The sequence below is a fragment of the Tachyglossus aculeatus genome, chromosome 5 (genome assembly GCF_015852505.1).
Source record: "Tachyglossus aculeatus isolate mTacAcu1 chromosome 5, mTacAcu1.pri, whole genome shotgun sequence".
NCBI lineage: Eukaryota > Metazoa > Chordata > Mammalia > Monotremata > Tachyglossidae > Tachyglossus > Tachyglossus aculeatus.
Window position 1 is genome coordinate 37138488 of NC_052070.1, and position 21144 is coordinate 37159631.

At 43.7% G+C, this 21144-nt stretch overlaps 1 protein-coding gene across 6 annotated transcripts in view; it reads left to right on the forward strand.

Moving 5' to 3' along the window:
- USP48 (ubiquitin specific peptidase 48) overlaps positions 1–21144 on the forward strand; it is a 107029-nt gene that overhangs the window by 53786 nt on the left and 32099 nt on the right. For all 6 annotated transcript variants that reach the window (XR_005451053.1, XM_038746147.1, XM_038746150.1 and 3 more), the window contains exons 13-15: positions 373–487; positions 620–750; positions 9098–9169. Coding sequence is in view for 5 of the 6 variants with exons in the window: in XM_038746147.1 (XP_038602075.1) it covers positions 373–487; positions 620–750; positions 9098–9169 (318 nt within the window). In the remaining variant the exon portion in view is untranslated. The remainder of the gene's footprint in view (positions 1–372; positions 488–619; positions 751–9097; positions 9170–21144) is intronic.

Consider the following 21144-nt stretch of genomic DNA (forward strand, 5'->3'; position numbering starts at 1 on the left):
TTATGCTGTTGTCTTACACACACTTACTCAATTGTTCATCTGTAACAGATGGGGGAAGCCTCATCTAAATAAAAAATGACATGAAACTTCATGTCCTAAAATGCCAGACGCTCTACATTGGGGTCTGGAATGCTTCTTGTTGCACTCTAAAGTAAAAATCCATTTAAAGCCAAAGATTGTTTGTAAGCAAACCTGTCCACATGTTTTTTTATTGTGTACGAATAATATGTCATGGAGGTTTTCAGGTTGAGGAAATTCGGGATTATGCTTCCATAATTTCTATTTGCTAATAATGTGAAATTGAGTATCAGTTGTCCTAAAGTGATTTTGTAGTTGAAGGAGTGTCTGTCATTGTTTTTGTTTGTCCCTTAGTTAAAGCACTTTGCAAGGACTGTGTGGTAGAACGATGTCGAGTATTGCGATTGAAGAATCAGTTAAATGAAGACTATAAAATTGTTACAAATTTGTTAAAAGTTACAGTAAAGAGGTATGTGAGAAGGCTTCCTAAACCATTTCAAATAGCTGTTACTAATCTTTGGCCATCTTTACTTTTGCATGTGATTTATAGCATGTTGATTTCAGAAGATGTAAGTTCATCTCTTCTGGGCTTTTTCCACAGCAATGAAGGATTTTGGGTAGGGAAATCTTCCTTACGGAGTTGGCGACAACTAGCTCTGGAACAGTTAGATGAACAAGATGGTGAAATAGACCAAAGTAATGGGAAAATGAATGGTGATACCCTAAATAAAGGTAACGTTATATACTGTGTACGGTTTCTGTGTGGTCATATTTAGGCAGTAGAGTTCTAAAATGCTTAAATCTATCTTAACTCCCTGCTAGTAATATTAATAACAGTAATGATGGTCATTATCATTATTTTATTTAAGCGCTTACTATGTACCAGGCACTGTACTAACTGCTGGGGTAAATACAAGCAAATCGGGATGGATACAATCCCTGTCCCACATGTCTTAATCCCCATTTTACAGAGGAGGTAACTGGGGCACGGAGAAGTGAAGTGACTTGCCCAAGGGCACAAAGCAGGTAAGTGTCAGGGCCAGGATTAGAACCTAGGTTCTTTTGACATCCAATCAATCAATCGTATTTATTGAGCGCTTACTGTGTGCACAGCACTGTACTAAGCGCTTGGAAGTACAAGTTGGCAACATATAGAGACAGTCCCTACCCAACAGTGGGCTCACGGTCTAAAAGGGGGAGACAGAGAACAAAACCAAACATACTAACAAAATAAAATAAATAGAATAGATATGTACAAGTAAAATAGATAAATAAATAGAGTAATAACATATAGACATATGTACAGGTGCTGTGGGGAAGGGAAGGCGGTAAGATTCAATCGTATTTATTGAGCTCTTACTGTGTGCAGGCTTATGTTTTCTCGTAGGCCACGCTGCTTCTCTTCACGCTGTTTTGAATGCCTTTTCAGTATTTCTCCACTTTCCAGAAAACCATCCCAAGGCTGTGCTTTCCAAGTAAAGTAGCTGTTCTCGGTGCCAAGGAAAGCTACAACTTTTTTCCAAGGGAGGGAAAGGTCTGAACACACATATTCCTATGACCTTTTCTTCTGCTATCAGCTTGCCGCTGAACCTTGACACCTGCCTCTGAGGTGAACCGTACCGAGTTTTTTCAGGCCACAAGAAGCACCATGACCTAGTGGAAAGAGCCTGGGCCTGGGAGTTGGAAGACCTGGGTTCTAATTCTGGCTCAGCCACTTGTCTGCTGTGTGACCTTGGGCAAGTCACTTCACTTCTCTGTGCCTGTTACTTCATCTGTAAAATGGAGATTAAGACTTTGAGCCCTAAGGGGGACATGGACTCTATCCAACCTGATCCCCCCCCATCTCTCCCGCCCCGTTCAAGGCTTCCCCCACTTTCAAAGCCTTATTGGAGGCACATCTCCTCCAAGAGGCCTTCCCTGATTAAGCCCTCCTTTCCTCTTCTCCCACTCCCTTCTGCATCACCCTGACTTACTCCCTTTATCCCCCTCCCAGCCCCACAGCACTTATGTACATAGCTGTCATTTATTTATATTAATGTCTGTCTCCCCCTCTAGATAATAAGATCATTGTGGACAGGGAATGTGTTCTTTTGTTGTTATATTGTACTCTCCCAAGTGCTTAGCATAGTGCTCTGCACATAGAAAGCACTCAGTAAATATGAGGGACTGACTGATTCATTCATTTCTTCCCCAGGGCTTAGTGCAGTGCCTGACACATAGCACTCAACAAATACCATTAACAAATAACAAACCAACGCCATAAAAAAAAGTGTCAGGTAACTAGAGATTGTGCTAGCAGCTAGTAAGAGACCGAGATAATAGGCAGGATGGCCGAAGAAGGCCTGGCTTCTATTGTAAAATTAACTCATTTTCCTCTTTTATTGAGCCCCCGGTCTCCCTCCAAATATGCCCCTGATCCCTCATGGGGTGAAGCTAAGAAAGAGGGGCCGATCATCCTAAAAGTTAGTGACGCAGGGTGTTCAGTGAGTCTCCCCGAAAGGAAGTAAATTGGGGGTTCCAAATAAAAGACTGGACACAGGCTTTCAGATGGCAAGCCGGGCCACCAAGGGGAGGCATTTTAAACCAAAGGAGAAACTTTCCTTTTTGCATTTCAACTGTAATTCGATCAAAATACGGTAGTTGTAAGTTGATTTTATAATTTGGGTAGTTGAGCCCTCACCGTGCATCAGGAGAAGCTCTCATTAACCTAGAAACATAGGAGTCCAAAGGCTAGTCACTTTCTACAATTAAGAATTTCTCCCTTTAAGTAACAGGAAGGTCAACTCCAATAATTTTTGTCACTTTTTAAAAAATGGATTTTTGTTAACTTTCTTGTACTGCAAATTATTTTGATGAGGCCTCCTGAAAAATATCAAGCAATCATATTTATTGAGCGCGTACAGTGTGCAGAGCACTGTACTAAACAATATGATTGGCCCATTTTAGGACTCAAAGAACCTTTTAGTTTTAAGGTTGCTGGAATGCTGAGAGTTAGGACTTCTTCAGAGTTAAAATGGTCTCACAACATTGTTCATTTTAAAGGCTCAATATGAGATTAAACTTGAATTTTCTTCCCATTTACGCCAGAGGCTGATTATTTTCTCCCACTTTCCTAGTGCTTAACTGGTGCATTGTTAATATATGTACATTCTTGTTCCTTGAGTCTACTTCCTTAATGTACATTTCGGTGGTACTCCGGGAGTCATCTTGTAATTCTTTTTATATTTCAAGATGACATTTTTCCACCCCCTGAGCCGTCTATGTAAAGTGGGCTTTATCTTTCCGTTTTCGCAAGCATTCTTGTCACGATTTTATTTATTTTCCCTGTCAACCAGATCATTGAGCTGTCTCCTGTTCACCACAGATTTTCCCTTCTTGTTAGATTTAACATTCTGTACGCCCCTCTAAAACACTGACGCTTTTGATAGACTTCATATTGGGAAATCTTCAAGATCCAGTAAAAAGGTCCATTTCAATAATGTTTTTGGTAGGAGCTGCTCATTATGAAGACTGGATATTTGAACACTGGACCTAACCTTTAAGCCTATGCAAGAGGTCCTTTTCTCGTTTTCAGGAGCGCTTTCTGAAAGAAGTGTATTTCAAAAGTTCTGTTGGAATGTAGAAACGTGAACAAAAAGCTGAGTAACTGTGGATGGAGATTGTGCTTTTGGAAATCTTTTTCAGTATACTTACTGATTTTTCTGTTCCTGTTGGCCCCGCTGCAGTTAAAATAAGTTCTGGAGCCAGAAATCAGTGAGCCAGAACTGAATGGGTAAAGGACAGGGAGTTTTTACATGAGTAAATCTCTGTTACAAAATCTGAAATGATTATTTCAGTGGCTCCTAATGTAATAAATACTCCACTCGGGCTCTGTAATGGGAAATGATGAACCGTGTAAATGACTAGCGAGAAGTGTTTAATTCAAGTTAATGATGTGGCAGACTACTGTTAACATCTTGACATGATGCACAAAAGGATTGCCCCCCCCCCCCCCCCCCCCACCAACTCCAAAAAAAATCTGACTGAAATTTTCCTGTACAATACCTGAGGGCTGTGGGAATGAGCTTCCCAAAATGGCTGCCACTGGGAACAGGCAAGCAACTCCAGAGCAAGAAAAACAGGGAGGGGAGAGGGAGGAGTTTAAGGCAGAGATAAAGGGAAGGCAGCAAATGAGAGCAAAGCAAGAGGAAAGGGGAAGATAATTAGAAGGGCATGTGATTGGAATTTTCAAATACATCACCTCCTTGAAAACCATTGCTTTCCTCTTGAGAGGAATGTGAAAGGGGAGAAAGAATGAGTGATTGACACCCCCAGTCAGTGCTGAACCTCCTGGAAGTGAGGGTGGTGGGGTGGGCATAGGGAGAGGCTGGGAGAAACGGAGGGTTACAAGATAAGACTCCCTCCTGCCTGTGTTCACTTTCCTCCAACTTGCCTTAGCTTAACGGTTTTCTTGTTAAAAATGTTCTCACTCCTTCCCCAGGCCTCTGTAAAGCAAGGGTTCCATCCCTCTTCCCCATCCCTCTGTTTCCCTTCTGTTGAAACCCATATCATCAGCCCCTACCACTCACTCCAATTTCTCCTCACTGTCATCTTCCAACCCCAGGCCCGACTTCTACGTTTCTGAACCATTTTCATCTCTTTCTCATATTCCTTTTCCCTTACCCCATCCCTACACTGATACCCAGGGACATTAATATCCACGTGAGTGTTTCCAGTGACCTTTCTGCTGCCCACTTCCTCTTCTCAACACTCCACCTCACCAGCTTGGACTCATCCTTGCTGTCCTCTCAAGTCTCTGCACAATTTCTAATTTCATCAGCTCTGAAATTCTCTATTCCACTACAATTTCCTCATATGCTTTCGCTCCCCCGCCCCAGCCCCTGCAGGGATATCTGTTCTCTCAGCCTGTTCCAATTTTCCAAAGTCATCATGCCCAATTTGGTCTCCATACCAACTCTGTCGTCTCTTGACAAACAAATCCACACCCTCAGTACTGTGCTCTCCACTGAACTCCCTTGCTCCCCTGCCTCACTGGAGATCCCATATCACCACCGCCCCTCAATCCTTCATCACCTCCATAGTCTGCTTCCTTGGTTCTTGTACTCAAACTGCAAACCTAGACACCAGGCCGACCTCAGCTATCTCAAATTTATTCTCACTTGCTTTACCTCTGCCTGGAAAGTGTACTTCTTCATCCTTATTGAATCCATTGCCCATTGTCTGTACCAGCTGTTTCAAATTTCTAACTCCTTCCTCAAACTCCTGCCCCCACCCCCCTTATCTCTTACTCTTAATGACCTTGCCACCTATTTCATTGATAAGTGAGTGTCAAACACGATCTCTCTCAAATCTTACCTGAGCCCTGCCAGTCCCATCCTCCTCCTGTCCCTCTTCGACTCTCCCGTCCTTCCCAGAGTATCAGCAAGGGGAAATATCTTGACATCTAATCCCTCCACCTCTGACCCCACCCCTTCATACTTTATTAAAACTCTTGTCCCCTCCCTTCTACCCTCGTTGGCCTCCATCTTCAACTTCTGACTCTCCAGTGGCTCCTTCCCCACATGTCCTTGAATCCTCTACCCTAAGGAAAACCTCCCTTGCCTCCAGGTATTACCCCATCTCTCTTCTACCATTATTTTCCAGACTTCTCGAGCTAGTTGTGTACACCCTCTGCCTCCACATCCTCCCCTAGTCTATTCGCATCCATCTATACCCACTCCCTTTATAGAACTCATTCACTTCCACGGCTTCAACTCATCTCCATGCTGATAATTCTCAAATCTACCTCTCCAGCCCTTACCTCTCTCCTTCTCTGCAGTTTCAAAGCTCTTCCTACCTGCAGGACATCTGTACCTGGATGTCCCATCGACACCTCACACTTAAGATATCTAAAACAGAACTCTACCTTTTAGACAATAGACACCACCACCATTCTTCCTGCCTCACAAGCCCATAACCTTGACATAATTATTGATGCATCTCATTCAACCCACATATTCAGCCTGCCACCAAATCCTGTTGGTTCTATCTTCAAAACATCTCTAAAATCCACTCCTTCCTCTCTACCCAAACTGCTTCCACATTGATCCAAGCACTTTTCCACTTCTGCATCAGCCTCCTTTCTGACCTTCCAGCCTCCTTTCTCTTCCCCTCCAATCCACACTCCACTTTGTTTTGTGGATAGTTTTTCTTAAAAACGACAACAAAAGAAATGAAAAGGAAGCTCAGTCTTCATCTCACTCCTCGGAAACCTCCAGTGGTTGCTTGTCAACTTCCATATCAACCAGAAATTCCTTAACAGATATAAGGCAGTCAATCAGTTCTCCCCATCCTACCTCACTGCACTGACCACCTACTGCAAACCAGCCCACGTGGTTCACTCCTCTAACCCCCATCCTGGTCACTGAACTTTATTCTCATTTATCTCACCACCCACCCCAGGCTCACATCCTCCTCTTGGCTTGGGACTCCCTTAGTCTTCACATATGACAGACCAGCACTCTCCCCACCTTCAAAGCCACATTAAAATCACATCTCCTGCAAGAGGTATTCCCCAACTACACCCTCATTTTCCCTCCTCGTTGTCCCTTCTGCATCACCTGCACACTTGCATCTGTACCCTTTAAGCACTTGATATTCACCCCAGCAACAAACCCAAAGTCCGTAACTGCCATTTACTTTCATACCTGCCTCCCCATCTACACCATAAGCTCCTTATGGCTAGGGAACATGGCTCCAACTCTATTATATTGTACTCTACCAAGTGCTTAGTAGGGTCCTCTGTAGACAGTAAATGCTCAATAAATACCATTGATTGGAAAAAAAAATACCATTGATTGGGTTGTGATCTTGAAGGAGCCCATGTTAAAGAACTCCTGCGTCTAATGTGCATGTGCTCCCCTGTGCCTTTCTACATTGTGGTATATCCAGACAAACACAATATTGTGAGACATTTCCCCAGTTCTTCCATTGCCTTCTACTCAACTCCGTTGTATTGTACTTTCCCTAACACTTAGTACAGTGTTGTGTGTCCAGAAGCAGCATGGGATAGTGGATAGAGCACAGCCCTGGAGTCAGAGGATGTGGGTTCTAATCCCAGCTCTGCTGCATGTGCTGTGTGACGTTGGGCAAGTCACTTCACTTCTCTGGGCCTCAGTTACCTCATCTGTGAACTGGGGATTAAGACTGTAAGCCCCATGTGGGACAGGGACTGTGTCCAGCCTTATTACCTTGTATCTACTCCAGCACTTAGAACAGTGCTTGGCACATAGTAAGTGCTTAACAAATACCACAATTATCATTACTATTATGATGATGATGATGATGATAAGCACTTAACAAATACCACAATTTTCATTACTATTATGATGATGAAGATGGTATTAAGTGTGTTACCCCTTCTGTTCTCAATCTACACTCACTCCCTTGGTGACTTCATTCGCTCCCACGGCTTCAACTATCATCTCTACGCTGATGACACCCAGATCTACATCTCTGCCCCTGCTCTCTCCCCCTCCCTCCAGGCTCGCATTTCCTCCTGCCTTCAGGACATCTCCATCTGGATGTCTGCCCACCATCTAAAGCTCAACATGAGAAGACTGAAGACTGAGCTCCTTGTCTTCCCTCCCAAACCTTGTCCTCTCCCTGACTTTCCCATCTCTGTTGACGGCACTACCATCCTTCCCGTCTCACAAGCCCGCAACTTTGGTGTTATCCTCGACTCCGCTCTCTCATTCACCCCTCACATCCAAGCCGTCACCAAAACCTGCCGGTCTCAGCTCCGGAACATTGCCAAGATCCGCCCTTTCCTCTCCATCCAAACCGCTACCCTGCTCATTCAAGCTCTCATCCTATCCCGTCTGGACTACTGCACCAGCCTTCTCTCTGATCTCCCATCCTCGTGTCTCTCTCCACTTCAATCCATACTTCATGCTGCTGCCCGGATTATCTTTGTCCAGAAACGCTCTGGACATATTACTCCCCTCCTCAAAAACCTCCAATGGCTACCAATCAATCTGCGCATCAGGCAGAAACTCCTCACCCTGGGCTTCAAGGCTGTCCATCACCTCGCCCCCTCCTACCTCACCTCCCTTCTCTCCTTCTACTGCCCAGCCCGCATTCACCGCTCCTCCACCGCTAATCTCCTCACTGTACCTCGCTCTCGCCTGTCCCGCCATCGACCCCCGGCCCACGTCATCCCCTGGGCCTGGAATGCCCTCCCTCTGCCCCTCCGCCAAGCTAGCTCTCTTCCTCCCTTCAAGGCCCTGCTGAGAGCTCACCTCCTCCAGGAGGCCTTCCCAGACTGAGCCCCTTCCTTCCTCTCCCCCTCGTCCCCCTCTCCATCCCCCGTCTTACCTCCTTCCCTTCCCCACAGCACCTGTATATATGTATATATGGTTGTACATATTTATTACTCTATTTATTTATTTATTTATTTATTTATCTTACTTGTACATTTCTATCCTATTTATTTTATTTTGTTGGTATGTTTGGTTTTGTTCTCTGTCTCCCCCTTTTAGACTGTGAGCCCACTGTTGGGTAGGGACTGTCTCTGTGTGTTGCCAATTTGTACTTCCCAAGCACTTAGTACAGTGCTCTGCACATAGTAAGCGCTCAATAAATATGATTGATTGATTGATTGCCAAGCACTGTTCTAAGCACTATCATAGGTGATGCTCATTGTATATTGAATGCAAGAGTTATGACAGATCCGACTGAACTTCTTACAGCCCTAGCCTTCAGAACAAATGAGAGACATAAAGTAATAATTTTTGTTCAAAGCACATCTATCTCCATTTAGGTTTTTCACAAATTCAGAGTGGTATTTTCTTTCCTTTCCCTGGATAACTGGCTAAGCAGTTTGTTGTTTTGTAAAAGATGTATGTATGTACTTCTTATGTATTGCCTAAACTTTGCCGGAAGAAAAGCAAACATTTGAAAGAGAAGCTCTTGGTGTTAAAAAGTGTAAAATTGTGCAGTGATTTGACAAGGGGCGTCACTGCTGTGACTAAACAGACTACATGCCGCAAAAAAGCTTCTCAGGCAGTGATCAGTTCAATTTTGTTTGTGTGCTTGTCAGATGAATCAAAAGAAGAAAGAAAAGATGAGGAGGAAGAATTGAATTTCAATGAAGACATTCTGTGTCCACACGGTAAGCTGAAAGCTTAAAACTTTGGTGGTCTGATTGCTCTACCTTGGAAAAAAACCAACACTGTTTAAACCTGAGTTTTGCCAAACGTTGTCTAAAGTCATTTGTCTTGACTCCTGGAGCCTGGAGTGTTCTAAATAGACTGCTAGTTGTTTGCTAGGCTTGTTCACTCCTTCCTTCTGTTTACTTCTGGCACCTCCATTTTGTTTGATATTTAATTGTTTTAATTTCCTCCCCGCGGACCACACTTAAGCAAACAAAAAGAAAAAAATAAAGAGAGAGAGAGAGTCTTTTTTCCTCCCTGATATTTGTTTTTTTTTTTTTGTTTTTGTGCAGTATTTTGTTCCATGTCTATTCCTGTCTCTTGTCCTAGATTGCAGAGGATTTGTTCTCTAACCTTTTTGCCACCCCATTGCTGAATTAATCACAAATGGGGCTCATTGATATCTGTGGGGTGACTTACCAGTAGCCTTGTTTTTAAATTGACTTCTTTTCCCACTTTAAGACTCATAGTTAACGACCCCTTGTTTTAACTCTAGTCCCCACCAACATGTCCGCCACACTTGGCTTCAGAGATTATAACTTCCATTGAAATCATGGACAGAACCTACCTCTGAAACATAATCTAATTGGAAGTAAGGGTCTTTTGGATAAAGAAGTGTGGATAATTGCCAAGTTCCCTGAAAGCTGACTGTCTGGGACTTGGGGGAAACCTGTCTCTCTTCCTTCTCATCCATTATCTCTCCCTCTCTCTGATCCCCGATGACAAGGCTACTTAATCTTGAGGTAGGAGAAAGCTACCTATTCTGCTCTTATCAGTTGCCCCAGTTGGTCACATCCAGCCAATCAGGGATTCCTGCTCTCTTTAATGATAATAATGGCATTTGTTAAGCGCTTACTATGTGCAAAACACTGTTCTAAGCACTGGGGAGGATACAGGGTGATCAGGTTGTCCCACGTGGGGCTCACAGTCTTCATCCCCATTTTACAGATGAGGTAACTGAGGCCCAGAGAAGTTAAGTGACTTGCCCAAGATCACACAGCTGACATGTGGTGGAGTCAGGATTCGAACCCATGACCTCTGACTCCAAAGCCCGGGCTCTTTCCACTGAGCCACGCTGCTTCTCTTTGACAGGGGGTTATCGACTGCTCCCCCATCAACCTCCCTTCTCCTTCCTCTCCTTCATCTCTCTTCCCTCCCTTCCGCTTCCACCTCCTCTGCTCCAGAACTTACACATCTGTCACATGGGCACATCTAAAAACAACAATAATAATAGTAATGGTATTTGTTAAGCGCTTACTCTGTGTCGAGCACTGTTCTAACCGCTGGGGTAGATACAAGCTAATCAGGTTGGACACAGTCCCTGTCCCACATGGGGCTCACAGTCTTCATCCCCATTTTACAGATGAGGGAACTGAGGCACGGAGGAGTATAGTGACTTGCCCAAGGTCACACAGCAGACAAGTGGCGGAGCTGGGATTAAGAGAAAGAGAAAGGGTATAGAAGGTGTCCTGCCTGAAATGATTGTACATCCTTATGAGGTGGCTAGACCGCACCTCTTCTTGGTAATGATCATTTGAGTGACTTCCTTACCTACTCATCTCTCGGACTGGATTTTTTTTTGCCAACTGGGTCATCGTATTTTGAGTTCCAGCACTGAATCTTCTGCAGGAGGTTGGGGCGAGGGGCAGGGAGGGAAAATGCCAATCCAGAGACCACTGCCAATGCTTTCTTCTCAGTGACCAGAGATGCGCTGCTCTGTATTCTGGTCTCTCTTCTGCTGTTTCCTGTTTGTGTGGCTTAATTTTCCTAATTCTTTCAAGACGTGCCTTGTCATTTCTGTAGCATTGTTTATCTGAAGCATCCAAAGCTGCTGTCCTGTGTATTAAACAAGTATATGGCACACCAAAAGAAACAGTTTAACCTAGTGGATAGAGCACGAGCTTGGGAGTCAGAAGGATCTGGGTTCTAATTCTGGCTCTGCCACTTGCCTGCTGTGTGACCTTGGGCAAGTCATTTCTTCTCTGTGCTTCAGTTCCCTCGTCTGTAAAATGGGGATGAAGACTGTGAGCCCCATTCGGGACAGGGACTTTGTCCAACCTGATTACTTTGTACCTACCCCGGAACTTAGTACGGTGCTCTGCACACAGTAAGCACTCAATAAATATGATTGATTGATGGTGTTATAATACTCTAATTCAACTTTCGTGTTTTGCAGTGTGTCAAGATTGGAAAATCGATAGTGTTATTTATTTTTATGATAGCTGCTCTTTTGTCATCAGGTGGGACAGGGACCGTGTCCAACCTGATTTGCTTGTATCCACCCCAGTCCTTAGTACAGTGGCACTTAACAAATACCATTATTATTATTATTATTATTCCTTTGGATCAGGCCCATCCTCATCTTGGTTTTCATGTAGATAAACAGCTCAGCATTTAATAATTCCTTCAAAGTCAGCCCTTTTAGTCCTTGAATCATTTTCCTGACCTTCTACGTAGCCTGTAATTTTGCATGTCTTTTCATGATTCTTTGCCGGTTTGAAATCAAGGCGGGATTCTAGCTACTTCTCGCACCCAAGTCGAGTGCAACGTTTCCTACCAGCTCTCCCAAACCAAGGCTTTCAAAATATAGGCAGTGCTTCCATTTCAGAGCGAGTCAGAAAGATGGGGGATCGGCTTCTCAGACATCTGTGTGGGACTTTTGCACAAATGCCTCCAGGTTATATAATGGCCTGATTTTTCTGCTATTCAGTGAACTCAAATTAATCTTCCTCCCTCTCCCTGCTTACATTTTAAAATTTGCTTCTCATCCTTCTGGTCGACCTCAGATCTTCCATTCCCTTTCCGTGGGGAGGTTTCTTGTGTTGGGGCTGAGTTGTGCCTTGGGTGAATTGAGTTAGTGTGGTGTTTACTCCCTCTTTCTCGTCATTAATAGGTCACAAATAATCGCTTTCTTGAAAATTCTGCTAGAACTCTTGCCTATCGTGGAAGAATTTCATTTTCTAAAAATTCCCAGTCAACTGGAGCAGAATTGAAGTGTTACCCACAATTTGAAGGCTGAATTGCCTCGTACTAATTGTGGTTAACAAAGTCAAGAGATATTTAGAAATCCAGCCGAGTAACTGGGATTTATGCCAGTTCTAAAATTTGATTACTGTGTTGCAGTGTAATTTCAGATTATTAAAATTACCATTCAAGTATGAGTTTATTTCTACCCTTAAGGCAGAGAATTAAACTAATTAAAAATATTTGCTTGATATCAAAAATAACTTCGTTTTGCAAGCACATAAATATAGAACACTGGGATAACGCAATTTGTATTCCATTGTTAATGGTATCTCCCAATTAACCTTTTTAGGATAATTGTATTCCCTTAGTACCTCCTGTGAGTCAAGAGAAGGAAAGGAAGCTCAGGTTGGGGCAAGTTTTACTGGCCTCGGGGTAAAAAAAATTAAAGCAATCTAGTTTTAAACTTTTTATTTCAAGTACCAGGTATACCTAGAAAGAAAAACAGATCACCATTATTCCGACAACTGGTTGAAAGGAATGTTGGGTTCGAATTAGAAATCTCATTTTGATGCATTGGCATGTTGAAGCGTGATTTTAGGTGATCCTCTGTTACAGGAATCAAAGCCTGTGGTTGAATGGACTTCATACAGTGCTCTGCACACAGTATGCGCTCAATAATAATAATAATAATGGTATTTGTTAAGCGCTTACTATGTGCAAAGCACTGGTCTAAGCGCTGGGGAGGTTACAAGGTGATCAAGGTGTCCCATGGGGGCCTCACAGTTTTAATCCCCATTTTACAGATGAGGTCACTGAGGCACAGAGAAGTGAAGTGTCTTGCCCAAAGTCACACAATTGATGGTGGAGCCGGGATTTGAACCCATGACCTCTGACTCCAAAGCTTGTGCTCTTTCCACTGAGCCACACTGCTTTTCCTATGATTCTCCTATGATTCTCCTCCTATTCATTCAATCAATATGATTGAATGAATGAATACAATGCATTCATTTCTGTTGCTAATAATCTTGGATGGGTTGATTTAATCATATTCTTAGAGCACTTACTGTGTGCAGAGCACTGTACTGAGCACTTGGGAGAGTACAGTATAACAATGTAGCAGACACATTCCCTGTCCAGAATGAACTTACAATGTAGAGGGGGAGACAGACATTAATATAAATAAGTAAATAATTGAATCATGGTTATGTGCATAAGTGCTGAGGGGCAGGGCGTGGAGGGGCGATGCGAATAAAGGGAGCAAATTAGGGAGATGCAGCAGGGGATGGGAGAAGAGGAAATGAGGGCTTAGTCAGGGAAGGCCTCTTGGAGGAGATAGGCCTTCAATAAGGCTTTGAAGGTGGGGGGGAGTAATTGTCGGATGTGAAGAGGAAGGGCGTTTCAGGCCAGAGGTCAGCACCGAGATGGATGAGACTGAATCACAGCAAGTAGGTTGGCGTTAGAGGAGCAAGGTGTGTGTCCTGGGTTGTAGTAGGAGACTGGTGAGGTGAATTTGGCTAAGTAAAATACCAGAACTTGGTTGTGAATTCAGGTCAAACTAATACCTGCTGCAAGAGTGAGAAATCCTTGAAATTCTGTTCTGGGATTAAGTTTTTCCAAGAAAATGTATTTCTAATCACCTAAGGTGCTTTGTTTGCACCCTGGACCTTCTACTGCTGCCACCTCTCTTCACCTGAAGCTCACGTGCCTCCCCGAAGGCGAAGGGAACACTTGGGGGCTAGCCTGCTCACAGGAGCAGTGGTCCCTCCTGCTCCTGCAGTTTCTCAGGTCATATCTCCCCGTCAGCCAGAGCTTCACCTTCAGCCCCCTTTGCAGGCAGATCCCAAGACCTGACATCTCAACAGTGTTTAATGGTTTCTTAATTTACCAACAATGAACATAATTCCAGTTGAAAACACCTTTCCCTAGATCTGATACTTCCTCTCCTCCCAGGATCCTCTGTACTTTCCTTTAGGCATTCCAGGACTCATGTTCCTCTGATCCTTTCCCCTCTTCTCATGGGGCGTCTCAGTTCCAGTTTCAACCAAGTTCCCCCCGGATTCCTAGCCAGTGGATTCCAAACCTCCCTAACCCTCACCCATGATCTTCTCCGCCCCCTCCTACCTCACCTCCCTTCTCTCCTTCTACTGCCCAGCCCGCACCCTCCGCTCCTCTGCCGCTAATCTCCTCACCGTACCTCGCTCTCGCCTGTCCCGCCATCGACCCCCGGCCCACGTCATCCCCCGGGCCTGGAATGCCCTCCCTCTGCCCATCCGCCAAGCTAGCTCTCTTCCTCCCTTCAAGGCCCTGCTGAGAGCTCACCTCCTCCAGGAGGCCTTCCCAGACTGAGCCCCTTCTTTCCTCTCCCCCTCGTCCCCCTCTCCATCCCCCCGTCTTACCTCCTTCCCTTCCCCACAGCACCTGTATATATGTATATATGGTTGTACATATTTATTACTCTATTTATTTATTTATTTATTTATTTATTTATTTATTTATTTTACTTGTACATTTCTATCCTACTTATTTTATTTTGTTGGTATGTTTGGTTCTGTTCTCTGTCTCCCCCTTTTAGACTGTGAGCCCACTGTTGGGTAGGGACTGTCTCTATGTGATGCCAATTTGTACTTCCCAAGCGCTTAGTACAGTGCTCTGCACATAGTAAGCGCTCAATAAATACGATTGATTGATTGATTGATTGATTCTCAGCTCCCACCTGATTACCTGTGTCTGTTCAGGGTCACGGCACAAACTTCACCCGAGTCCTGTTCTCGCAGGCACACAGCTCGCAACCTCTCACTTCGAAGATGGCCAGCGGTCTTCTCCCCCAATTGTCTGACACCCCCCAACACACACATTTCTCACCGAGTCCTTCTCTCCCAACTGGCTCAGCGAAGTATTTAGACTCCCTCAGGAAGGAACACCACAGAGTGACTCTCCTGGCTTCCTCTCCTCCGACTCGCCCTCATAAGTGTGGGGACCAGGGCACACTTATGTTGTGATGGCTACTGGGTTCTCCATTAGAGTGGAAACTCCCTTTAAGCTACCCATGACGCAGTGCCCTTCCTGGAGAGGGGAGAAGAAAAATAAACAGCAGCTGACTTAGGAAAGAGAGGTAGCGAGTCAGACGGGGTGAAAAATGCAAACAGCAAAAAGAGCAAAATAAAAATAAAAAACCGGGACCAGAAACAGGGCGAAAGGTGCGAAGATCAAGGAGGCGACTTAGTCGTCCCTCTGCCATCCCAGAACCAGGCAAAGGAGAGCCTTCTCTCTCTCCTTTTGCTTCCTCAGGGCACACACCTAGGACTTCATTCATTCATTCATTCAATTGTATTTATTGAGCGCTTACTGTGTGCAGAGCACTGGACTAAGCGCTTGGGAAGTCCAAGTTGGCAACATATAGAGACAGTCGCTACCCAACAGTGGGCTCACAGTCTAGAAGGGGGAACTTCTAAAGCTTTGAGCCAAACAAGGCTCTGCTTTGCTCCTGCTGCAAGAGTTCCCTCTGGCTCTGCATCTTGAAGAGCAGTCAGAGAAATGACCCAAGCACTTCTGAAAACTTCTGAAGTTTGTTTTTTTTTTAATGGTATTTACTTAGTGCTTACAATATACTAAGCACTGATGTAGATACAAGATAATCGTGTTGGACACAGTCCCTGTCCCACATATGGCTCAAAGTCTTAATCTCTATTTTACAGATGAGGGTAACTGAAGCACAGAGAAGTAAAGTGACTTGCCCAAGGTCACACAGCAAAGTGACGGAGCCAGGATTAAAACCCAGGTCCTTCTGATTCCCAGGCCTGTGCTCTGTCCAGCAGGCCAAACTGCTTCCCACTAGTACTTAGAGAAGCAGTGTGGCTCAGTGGAAAGAGCGCGGGCTTTGGAGTCAGAGGTAATGGGTTCAAATCCCGGCTCCGCCACTTGTCAGCTGTGTGACTTTGGGTAAGTCACTTAACTTCTCTGTACCTCAGTTACCTCATCTGTAAAATGGGGATTAAGACTGTGAGCCCCCTGTGGGACAACCTGATCACCTTGTAACCTCCCCAGCGCTTAGAACAGTGCTTTGCACATAGTAAGTGCTTAATAAATGCCATTATACTTCCGTAATTCAGTACATGTGAATTAATTACACAGATTTAAACCATTCCAGAATTATTTTCTGGGAAATGTGGCAAATTCTGTTTCTATGTAAATTCAGGAATGCATTTAGAAAAGAAATGGAAGGATTTTGAGGGTTTAATCTGCCATTTTGGGACTGTTCTTGGCACTTTATCATAAGAATGGTTGATTGAGAATATTCAGCATTCGTGGCGTGACTATCTCAAAGGATGTTTGAGCACCAAACCCTTGAAATATTTTTATGCATTACCCTAAAACTCCTATAATCCTACAAATAAATCTTTGCTATTGAAATATTCACATCCCTGACCTGATAAGATTCCCAGTTGAGAGAGAAGGCTTAGCTGAGAACACATGGAGAAACCCTTTTTTTCCTAAAATTCCTCCAGGCTGGGGAGGGTGGGTATCATCTTAAAGGAGAGATGGGATTAATATTTGAAATGATTTGGTAATTAGAGGGGCAAGTGTAGCACAATGTCTTGAGAAGCAGCGTGGCTCAGTGGAAAGAGCACGAGCTTTGGAGTCAGGTCATGGGTTCAAATCCCGACTCCGCCACATGTCTGCTCTGTGACCTTGGGCAAGTCACTTAACTTCTGAGCCTCAGTTACCTCATCTGTAAAATGGGGATTAAGACTGTGAGCCCCACGTGGGACAACTTGATCACCTTGTATCCCCCCCAGCGCTTAGAACAGTGCTCTGCACATAGTAAGCGCTTAACAAATGCCATTGTTATTATTATTATTATTATTATTATTAGTTAAGGAGGAAAAGCCAACTTCCAATTACCAGATTTGCAGTCAGAGTAGTGGGTAGAAGTAAACACGACTGTAGGAAAAAAATTGATCCTGCTAGTCTAATCAAATTGATTTCTATATCACTGCTGATGCTGATATATATCAAGTAGAAACAATTTAACGAATATATAGAGAAGCACCATGGCTCAGTGGAAAGAACGTGGGCTTGGGAGTCAGAGGTCATGGGTTCTAATCCCACCTCTGCCACTTATCAGCTGTATGACTTTGGGCAAGTCACTTAACTTCTCTGTATCTCAGTTACCTCATCTGGAAAATGGGGATGAAGACTGTGAGCCCCATGTGGGACCACCTGATTACCTTGTATGTCCCTCAGCGCTTAGAACAGTGCTTGGCACATAGTAAGCGCTTAACAAATGCCAAAAAAAATTATAGTTTGGGGTAGTAAGCCTTCGATTTGGTCCTGAGTGGCAAACGGGAAAGTGCAGTTTAGATCAAGTAATAATAATAATGATGATGGTGGTATTTGTTAAGGGCTTACTATGTGCAAAGCACTGTTCTAAGCGCTGAGGAGGTTATAAGGTGATCAGGTTGTCCCACGGGGGGCTCACAGTTTTAATCCCCATTTTACAGATGAGGTAACTGAGGCACAGAGAAGTGACTTGCCCAAAGTCACACAGCTGACAGTTGGCGGAGCCGGGATTTGAACCCATGACCTCTGACTCCAAAGCCGGGCTCTTGCCACTGAGCCACGCTGCTTCTCTGAGTACGGTGAGCAACCAGGTGTACGGTCTTGTAGGTTGGCAAAATGGGCGGTAAGGAGTGGAAAATCAAGTGACAACCCGTGAGGATTGACCCCCTCACTCTAAAATAGGAAGCAACGTGGCCTAGTGGAAAGAACACAGGCTTGAGAGTCAGAGGACCTGGGCTTTAATCCGGACTCTGCTACTTGGCTGTTGTGTGACCTTGGGCCAGTCACTTCATGTCTCTGGGCCTCAGTTACCTCATCTGGAAAATGGGGATTAAGACTGGGAGCCTCATGTGGGACATGGATCTTCCCCAGTGCTCAGTACAGTGCTTGGGACATAGTAATAGCTTAACAAATACTGTAAAAACACAACAACAAAAAACCTCAAATAAACTCGTTGACCAAACTGGAAGGTTTGAAGAACTGGATGAGGCTTTAAGGTTAGAGATGTGGGAAAATGTAGATTGTAGGAGAAGTTCAAGAGGATTAATCTGTTAAGAAGGAAGCCCAAAATGCACAAATATAAAGTGATATTCATCATCATCATCATGTATTTATTGAGCGCTTACTATGTGCAGAGCACTGTACTAAGCGCTTGGGAAGTACAAATTGGCAACATATAGAGACAGTCCCTACCCAACAGTGGGGTCATAGTCTGAAAGGGGGAGACAGAGAACAAAACCAAATATTGTTTTTAGTGAGCAAAGCAAAAATAAAGCGTTAGCTGAAAGCTCAGTTGCAGTAAGTGATGGGGTAGTTAAAAGAGTATTAAAAAAGCCACACTTGGTATGAAGGTATGTAAATCAAATGAAATTGGCAAGACCTTTTTAGAGAATTCCGTGTTCTAGTCGAGGTTTTGCAACCGAAGTGATGAGGTGATAATCAGAGTTAAAGGAAACCGACCTTATTCAATGCATAAAGAGCTCATCTCCTGCAGCCCAAGGGAAGAGAAAGCTATAAGAAATGTCAGTCTTCAAGTGTTCTGTCAGCTAATCAATCAGTGGTATTTATTGAGCACTTAATGTGGTGGAACACTTACTGTGACATTTTATGAGAAGCTGTTCTCCTGTGGGGACAGGATCAGAAGGCTTTAGAGTTAACTGGGGTAGAAAGGAGTTTGAAGAGTAGTGATACAATTTTTTGTGTACCTGCTGGGGTGATACAATAATTAGGTGCTTGGGAAATATAGCATATGAAGTGATCTGTCTCTTCCCTTCGCCCTCTGCCCCAATAAGAAGCTTACATTATCATCAGAGAAACCAGCCAAAGAATATTTCCAACTAGAGCGGTCAAAATAAATAATTGAATACACACATTCATCTTCCTAAGTGCTGATATGAAGCCTTGATCTCATTCTCACCAAAGGAATTTGTGGAGCTCTCTGGAGAATTTGCAGAAAGTGGTTAATTGCTGTCTTTTCTGGGAAGAGTTGCCCAACCTAGAAGAGGGGGTTGGTTAGAGGATCTTGAGAAGCCCTGACAATCCAGAGGTTCTAACCGGATTGTCTTGTATCTACCCCAGTGCTTATTACAATGCATGGTACTCATTAGGTGCCTAACAAATTATTATTCTAAGGTTATTTTATTCTAAGATAGCTATTATAGAGTATTAGTATAGTATGCTAGTATATTGGTATAGTATAATAGTATAGTTTATATATAGCATTATTATAGTATAATAATTCATTCAATCATATTTATTGAGCGCTTACTGTGTGCAGAGCACTGTACTAAGCACTTGGGGAGTACAAGCCAGGAACATATAGAGATGGTCCCTACCCAACGATGGACTCACTGTCTAGAAGGGGGAGACAGACAAGAAAAAACAGGTAGACAGGTGTCAAAATCATCAGGACAAATAGACTTATTGCTATATGCACATCATTAACAAAGTAAATAGAATAGTAAATATGTACAAGTTAAATAGAGTAATAAATCTGTACAAATATATGCAAGTGCTGTGGGGAGGGGAAGGAAGTAGGGTCGGGGGGCGGTGGGGAGGAGGAGAGGAAAAAGGAAAGGACAAAGAAAAATACTCTCCCAAGCATATAGTACAGTGCTTTGCACTCAGTTTATGCCATCGATTGGTTTAAAATGTGGGGGCCAGTTGTCTGCATATGAGTATGGAAGAGTTAGAAGCCAGAGTAGATTTTTGTACACTTAAAAATGAAGTTAGCCACTGAGTTGTGTTAAGAAGGACTGAAAAGAAGAATAAGGAACTGGAGGAGAGAGTTCAATGAAAAGGTTGAAAAGTGGAAGTAGTTTGAAGAAAAGAACATTGAGGGAAGAGTTTTTAAGAATATTTAAATTAATGTCTGCCTTCCCCTTTATAGACTACGCTTGTTGTGGACAGGGAACATAACTACCAACTTTGTTGTATGGCACTCTTCCAAGTGCTTAGTACAATGCTTGGCACATGGTAAGTGCTCAGTAAATACCACTGATGATGATGCTGAAGAATAAGAAGGCTTTCAGGTGTAGTCCATGTTACCCTGGGTAATACCGTTATTTCATAACATTACCCATTGTAACTTGGTCCTTCCATGAAGTTGCCCTGCCTTTCTTTAACAGTGTTTTCTTATAGGTGATTTTTTTTGTTTGCTTGTTTTTTTTTAAAATGGTAATTCTTAAATGCTTACTATGTGCCAGCCACTTACAAGACAAGCAGGTCGGGCCCAGTCCCTGTCCAACGTGGGACTCACCGTCTAAGTAGGAAGGAGTAGGAATTAATCTCCCTTTTCAGATGAGGTAACTGAGACCCAGAGAAAGTGAAGTGACTTGCCCAAGGTCACACAGACAAGTGGCAGAGTCAGGATTAGAACCCAGGACCACGCTGTAACCATTAGGTCATGCTGTTGGGTAGTCGTGGGCAATCCCTCCAAAGTGCCAGCGAGCCCTGCTACTTGTTCGTCTGTTGGTTTACATTGCTAATAAACCCAATACAACCTCCCAGTGCTGGTTATAGATTCTGCCCATTAAATCAAGCAGTCATGAGGTCAAAAACGAAAAGCAGATTAAAAGCAAAACATTGTGCAAATTTGAAGGTGAAATTGGCAATTTTAAAGTGTGCTGAAGTTGGGCACGACACGTTGATATCACTAAGCTCATAATAAGAGAAGTGGCTTTTATTAAGCACTTACTATGTGCCAAGCTCTGCTATCCTCAGAGTAGGTGCAACATAATTATATCAGACACAGTCTTTGGGCCCGGTAGAGGGAGGTAAAAAAAAGAGCCTCTTTGCTGGTGCTGATTAAATGCAAATACCTTGCAGAGCGCAATTCCTTTATCTTCTGTGAGATTAACTAGAAACGAGAGTAGGATATTAAGTGATGTGGAAAGGATTTTAACTAACC